Here is a 7,350-nt window from a genome sequence, read left to right as displayed (position 1 = left end):
TATTATTAGGGGGACTGAAAAAATTACATAAGTTTTAAAGTTCAGACATGTTTTTTTTTTTTTTGGAATTTATTGACTGAATGCTTGGCTTTTATGTGTATGTGTTTGTTGCATAAAATAATAACAAATTGTAATTTAAATTTTCCTGTTTGTTTGTTTGTTGGTTGGCTTTTTTTTAATAAAATTTTCCTTTACAGATTCTTTTGATTTGACAGTAAAAAAAATTTTAATAAGTAACATTTAAAAATAATTGATAATAAATTTTTAAAATGAGTTTTTTTTGTACAAAAAAAAAGACTACTGAAATTCAAAAACAGTTTCCATGTTAAGGAAAAAAAAGGAGGGGAAAAAAAAACAAAAACAAAATTATTTTGGGTCATAAATACATAATCATCATTTATTCATAAATTAAACAAACAATTTTATTAAAAAATATTGTAAACAAAAACTTATATTTGTTTTTTTTTTTTATTAAAATAATTATTATTTTATTATTTTTATAATAAAGTCGAAGGTACTTTAGTAAAATATATTTTTTTTAAAAAAAAAAAATTACTATGATTTTATTTATTTACTATTGATGATTAGGTTTTTTTTTTTTTGTTTTTTGTAACCTGATTTTTATTATTTAATAAATTGAAATGAACAAATGGCATGAGATTCTTGTGGTGGTGTGAAAATTTTTTTTTTTTTTTTTGTTTGTTCATATTAAATAAATGTTGTTTGTTATTAATATATAATATTGTTTTTATAATTTTAGGTCATTGGAATTAAGCTCTGACAAAAAAAACGATTTACACTGTTCAGCACCAATTTCAAAGCTTCATGTTGAAAAAATTGAGGGAGGCATATTAGTTGCTGGAGTGGTTGTAGCAGCTAACTGCCAAGTAGCCCTTCCAGTTTTTGGCTGCCTTTTTATATTAGCAGGAATTGTTTTGACAGGTAAATATTTAAGGAATTGTATAACATTAACACCTTAATACGTATATATTTAAAAAAAAAAAAAAATGGTTTCAGTTGCATCTTACAGAGGTCCTGGTCAAGATGAAGAACCTGAAAATTATGCAGCCAGAATTGCCTTTACCGGAAATTCTAGAATATTAGGACCAGCTTGCCTAGTTGTTGGTATTATCATGCTGTCTGCCGGTATTGGAATTTGTTTTCTTGCTAAAAGTGCTAGAAAAAAAAAGAGAAGAGTTGGTTTTCACTGTCCAATACACGGTGATTTTTATCCCCTTAGTCCAATATCAGCACCCAAAGCAATAAGTATGTCAATTCATTTTATTTATAATGTTTATTATATAAATTTATTTTAATAATAATAATAATTTTATTTAATAGGGAAATACAATTCAATATGGAAGTGGTGTTCTAGAAGAACTAAAAATTTTAGCATTGAAGAATATCCAAATACCCCTCCTCAATGTCCCCATACACAGCTATCCAGCACAAGATCATCAATCAGTGCTCCACTTAGTCTTTGCCCTACGCCCATGCCATTTTTGGTTACATCAAATTCCAGCAGGTTAAAAATTATTATTTAAAAACTAATATTAATTCAATTAAATAAATATTTTATTGAAAAAAAAAAAAAATTTTTTTTTTCAGCAATAATTTAGTTATATCCGTTGCGGCTAATTCGTATTCCGAACAAACTTTTGGTTCTATAAGCTCATTGTTAGTCTCTAAGGAAGTTGCATCTTTTCCATTATCCAGAACACCATCTCCTCCGCTTAATTTTCAAGAAAGGTAACCTTAAAAACCTTAAAATAATAATCAATTAATAAACAATTGATTTTTGTCAATATTAGTTTAACTAAAACTAAAGAAAACTTTTACTTTTTCAGATCTTGTAGTTATCCAAATAATGAATACAATACAGGAATGAAAGGTGATAAAATACCTTCTCCAACTCATACAGAGCTTAAAAATTTAGTCAAAGAAGATGAAGATAAAAATTTTAGTCCAAATCATAAAGAAACAATTGGAGATTTTGAAGATCTTAAAAAAATATGTGAGTCTCACAGTGCTCAAAATAATTTAATTGTAAAAAGTATTTCAACAGAAAACGTTTGTAGTGGATAAATAAAAGGTTTTCAGTATTGGATATAAAATAAATAAATTAAAAAAAAACCGTTAAAAAATATAATTATTTTTATAATATTAATTTTAACAAAAAAATTCATTATTTAAAATATGATACATGATATTAAAGAAAGAAAAAACATTTTCAAAAAAAATTTTTTTAAAATTTTAAGTGCAAATCCCAATAAAAAAAAAAAAAAAATTATTCGTCAATTGCAAAATCTCCATCCAGGAAATAATAATAATAATAATATTATTTTGTAGTTGAAAATTTTTTAATTTAAATAATCGTTTAAAAATTTAAATATTTTTTCATTTTTTAAAACAAACTAAATTCATTTTAAAAAAATTTAGAATTATTTGTATTTAAAATATAATCATTTTTATGCTTTTAATTAGCAATAATTAAAATAAATAATTAATTTTGTGAAATTTAATAATTAAAATAATATCTAATAGTTTTTTCTTTTTTTTTTTTTATTAGCAATTATTATTATTATTATATATATATATATATATATTGTAAAATTGTAATTTTATTTTAATTTTTTTTTTTTTTTGAAAATTAATAATATTTTAATTCTAAAAATAATAAAAAAAAAAATTTAAACAAAATAGTTATCATTAATAATAATATTAATATTATTCATTATCATTAAATTAATGAGACTTATTGTATATGCAGCATTTGTGTATATTATTATTAATTAATTTTAATTTGTATAAATAATAATAATAATAATAATAATTTTAGGTTTTTAAACTTTTGCTTCCATCTATTAAGAAAATAATACTTTCGCTCATTTCAATCAATTTATTAATAGGTTGACCAAATTATTAAAATATGTCAAATAATAATAATAATAATTATAACTATTATTATTATTATTATTATTATTATTATTATTATTCTAAACTAATGTTGTGAATCACAAGACTTCACTAAAAATTATCTATTTTATTTATTTGTTTATTTTTTTTAATAATATTCTATAATGTAATTATTTAATTAATAATTTTTTAATATTTTGAAATTTTTATTTATTTTATTATTATTATTATTATTGTGATGAAGAATAATAAATTCAGGATGTACCTTAATTTTAATTTAATTTTCAACCTTTTCTTATTTTAAGAAATGTCTGATACAAATGTATCATCAATTATTGTTAGTTTTTAAAAAACCAAACAAAAAAAAAATTTTTTAATAAAATTGTGATTTTAAATAATTTATATTTAATTATTTACCATTTATATTATAATATTTAAATTTAAGAATTAAAGTGTAGAAATTTAAAAAAAAAAAAAATGAAGAATGAACAGAGTTATCGGTTTTATTACTTTTACTTTTTTTTTTAGCATTTAAAACTCGTATTTATGTAATTGAATTAACTTTACTATAACCGTTAAAAAAAGAGAAAATAATTACTTTTAAATGAATAATTACGAAATAATTTTTCGAATTAAAACTTTTTAATAATTTTTAGTAATACATTTTCTTTTTACCAAAAATTATTTAATTTTTTCATTGTCAAAATATTTTTTTGTATTTAATTATGTAAAATGTATAAAGCAATTTAAATGTACTCATTAGAAATGGTACTTTCTTCATGTAATTTACATTTTTACAAAATCAATTTTATGTATAAATATCATTATTGAATTTCATTGCATTCTTTTTGATTTTAATTTTCTATAAATTTTATTTTCAGTTATTAAAAAAGTTAAATTTTTGATTTCATAGCAATAGAAATGCAAGAAGTAAATTTTTAAGAGTTAAAAAGGGCCCCGATAATTACTTATGGAAAATTTGTTTACTTAGAATTTTAACCGTCAATTGAAATAATAAGTTGAACTTAATAGAAATGTTTGATTTTGATGTTGCAGTAGTCGTTCCAATGGCTGGTTGCAGCGAAAGATTTCCTTCATCTTGCCAAAAACAATATTATAATATTCTGGTAAGTAATATTTTTCTAAAGAAAAATTTTTTGTTTATTTTTTTTTGAAAGTGTTACATAAAGTTCTATTTATAGGTTGTCTAAATTAATCTAAATTAATTCATTTTGTTTTACAGGGAAAACCATTATTTTTATATTGTGTCGAAAAGTTCTACAAATTTAATTACATTAAAAAAATTTGCTTGGTCTGTGATAAAATAGATTTTGTAGAAGATATCTTGAAAAAAAATTTCAGTGGATTAGAAAAATTTTTAATTGTCAAAGGTGGAGCTTCTCGACATATCTCAATTAAAAATGGTTTAACTCAATTGTCAAAATATGGTAAGACAGTTGAAATATTTTTTTCAAGGTAGGTTCTGTATGTGTTTTAAAACAATTGAACTTTTATAATTTTATCACTGTAATATTAATATGTTAATTTGCTACTACAGAATAGTGAGTAAAATCAATAGCTGCATGAACTATTCATATCTTAAAGCATGTTTTATGTATTTGTAAGTATACTAATTTAAAACTGTAATTAATTTTGGTAAAATTTTTTATGAATTTTAAAATTTAAAGCAATGAATTGTAAATTACAGCTTAGTCAATTAACATATTAATAATTTTTTTTACAGGAAATATTTTCAAAGTCGTCGTAATTCATGATGGGGTTCGTCCATTTATTTGCGAAGAATTCTTGTGCAAAATAATATCGCAAAGTGCCCTGCATGGAGCAGCAGGTGCTACAAGACCTTTAATTTCTACCATCATAAAACCTAATGAAGAAGAATTTGTAGAATCATGTTTAATTAGAAATGAGTATATAAGAAGTGAAACACCTCAAGCTTTTTTATTCCATATTATTTTTAATGCTTATGAAAAGGTAAGAATTACATTTGATCACATTAAAAATTTGACATTATTAAAATATTAATTATAGTCACTATTAACATTTTAAAGCATAATACAAAGTTCATTAAAATTTAAACTAAAAAAATATTTTGCAGTGTAATGAATACGATTTAATAAATGGAACAGAATGTTTACAATTAGCTTTGAAATACTCTCAAGTAAAAGCTAAACTAATACCAGGTCCAGATACATTATGGAAAGTTACAGATAAAAAGGATTTGTACTCTTTAGTTTCCTACATCAAAGGTAATTATATTTAAATGTAAATATTTATATATTTATTATTTTAATTAAATATTTATGTTTTAGAAATGTCAACATATGTTTGTTTGCTTAGAAAAGAAGAAAACCAACTTGTTACAACTTTATTAAATTCACTAAAGAACAAGGTTAATCAAATTGATTATTTTTCACCAGGAATAAATATAAATCCTACAAAATATTTTTATAACAATATAGTTTATTTTTCAAATGAAAAAATAGAAGAAAGTCATTTGATATTATTGAAAACACTTTTCGATAACAACAACTCCTCAGTATGTACCAATTTTTCTCATTTATTAAAATTTATGTAATTTTCGATTGATTTTAAATATTATTTTATAGTATTTGTGGTTTGTAAAATTTACCTCACTTTTAATTTTTAGTTTTGCCTTTAAAAAAAAATTTTTTTTTTTTTTTCAGAATTTATTAATTTATGTAATCGAGGAAACAAACTCTGATTCAATGGATTCATCGTCAATTATTGAGAGAACCAAAACAGAAAAAATAATAGAAAAACTTTATGACGCATTAAAAAAAGGTAAGTTCATATTTTTATTTTATAAATTTAAATTTTATTAAATATTTTAATATTAATTTTAACTCATAATTCACTTACAGAAATCGTAATAATTTACTTTTTAAATTTAGAGAAAGAAAAAAAATTGATGGATCTAATAATATCTTTAATATTTTTGGAAAAGCAAACATTGGCTGGGCAAATATTATTCGTATAAGTGTACTAAAATTATTATTTATTTATTTTCACGAAAAAAATGTTTTCCCTTTAATTTAAAAAAATTCAGGATTAGTTAGGTTTTAATTAATTAATTAATTATAATTAATTATTGAATTATTTATTGTAAAATCATAACTTAATAAAAACAGAATACATTTTAATTAAAAACTCCAATAATTTTATTTTCTGATTACTCGTAACAAATATTCGATTTAAATAATACCTTTTTCCTAAATTAAAATAATAAAATTTCTAACAATTTCATAAAAATATTTTAAAATAATAAAATAAATTAAATTTGTATTAAATTATTTAAACTAAAAGTTACACTTTCGATAAAACGTTTAAACTTTGGAAATTTACTGAATTTCTTCTGGGTTGAACATTCCCTAAAATAAAAAAATTATATTTAACATTATTCTTACACTAACTAGTAAGTTAGAAAATGGGTATAATTTTATGAAATAGGTAAATAATTTAATTTTTAAGTTGTACTCAATATTGAATTTAATATGTAAATGCTTATATTAAAAAGAGGAAAAAATGGAAAACATACCTTTGCTCTCCTCAAAATGGAATCTTTACTAGCATCATATGGATGATCTTTTGATGGAATTTCTAATACTGATGGAATGGGTTGTGAATGACTGTCAATGGCGTGTCGAATCATTTCTGCTATATTTTGATTAATTAATATGATGTCAACATCATCCCTTTTAACAAATCTTTTAAAGCAATCTTCAATTTCAGAAACAGCAGTATCTACAGAAAAAAAAAAAAATACATCGAAGTCAAATAGAAATATATTAAAATGTAAAATTCTGTTAAAAAATTTTTAATTTGATAAACCTACTTTTATCAACTACCATAAAATTTGAATGTCTGTTTTTATTTATTTCTCCGATGCCCCCCAGGAGGAATCCTACACAAGTATCTTCATCTCCTATAACAGCTATTAGTTTTCCTCGAATAGCGGAATGTAAACTCATTTTAATTTAAACAAAAAAAAAAAAAGAACTTTTGACTTGGACAATCTGATTTAGTCAGGTGATTTAAACTAAATTTTTTTAGGGCCCTATTGATGAAATATCAGATGATTTGTTTACTGAAATTACTTATGAAATAATTAACGAATCAATTTTATTCATAATTTTGCTTTTTAAAAAAAAGCGGTTATAAATTTTTGCATTAAACTACACAGAGGATCGTTATTTAAGTATACTTTTGTACGTATTGAGAAATTACCAATATAATTTTGTTTAATTTAAAAGAGTTAACTCGAACAAAGTAATTTTAGTTATTTTTTATATTACCGGAAACTAATCTTTTGATAAAATTGTTAATTGCAGCAACAACTCTTAAAAATGTTTGACCAAAGTAGATCAATATTAGCAGCAAGAAATGCCTTCAATG

General features: G+C 21.5%; 3 protein-coding genes across 3 annotated transcripts in view; 2 read left to right on the top strand and 1 right to left on the bottom strand.

The window, feature by feature from the left end:
• The window catches only part of Phum_PHUM391010 (uncharacterized protein), a gene marked incomplete at both ends in the record, with an annotated part of 3,575 nt that extends 1,490 nt beyond the window's left edge, over positions 1 to 2,085 (top strand). The window contains 5 exons of the mRNA XM_002428529.1: positions 808 to 942; positions 1,018 to 1,266; positions 1,402 to 1,505; positions 1,691 to 1,749; positions 1,848 to 2,085. Of these exons, the coding sequence (XP_002428574.1) occupies positions 808 to 942; positions 1,018 to 1,266; positions 1,402 to 1,505; positions 1,691 to 1,749; positions 1,848 to 2,085 (785 nt within the window). The remainder of the gene's footprint in view (positions 1 to 807; positions 943 to 1,017; positions 1,267 to 1,401; positions 1,506 to 1,690; positions 1,750 to 1,847) is intronic.
• Positions 2,086 to 3,950: 1,865 nt separating this feature from the next.
• Phum_PHUM391000 (2-C-methyl-D-erythritol 4-phosphate cytidylyltransferase, putative) lies at positions 3,951 to 5,935 on the top strand (the record flags this gene model as incomplete). The annotated part of the gene is made up of 7 exons (XM_002428528.1): positions 3,951 to 4,043; positions 4,160 to 4,364; positions 4,661 to 4,908; positions 5,033 to 5,137; positions 5,321 to 5,473; positions 5,646 to 5,739; positions 5,850 to 5,935. The coding sequence occupies 7 exons, from the start codon at positions 3,951 to 3,953 to the stop codon at positions 5,933 to 5,935; spliced, it is 984 nt and encodes a 327-aa protein (XP_002428573.1).
• Positions 5,936 to 6,296: 361 nt separating this feature from the next.
• On the bottom strand, positions 6,297 to 6,926 carry Phum_PHUM390990 (vacuolar ATP synthase subunit F, putative; the record flags this gene model as incomplete). Its single annotated transcript, XM_002428527.1, has 3 exons — positions 6,297 to 6,326; positions 6,494 to 6,699; positions 6,791 to 6,926. 3 exons carry the CDS (start codon positions 6,924 to 6,926, stop codon positions 6,297 to 6,299), a joined length of 372 nt encoding a protein of 123 aa, XP_002428572.1.
• Between the last annotated feature and the right edge of the window lie 424 nt (positions 6,927 to 7,350).

Source organism: Pediculus humanus, genomic scaffold, assembly GCF_000006295.1.
Source record: "Pediculus humanus corporis 1103172107869 genomic scaffold, whole genome shotgun sequence".
In the NCBI taxonomy this organism is placed as follows: domain Eukaryota; kingdom Metazoa; phylum Arthropoda; class Insecta; order Psocodea; family Pediculidae; genus Pediculus; species Pediculus humanus.
The sequence above is the reverse complement of the archived record's forward strand: the minus strand, read 5'-3'. Positions and strand labels throughout refer to the sequence as shown.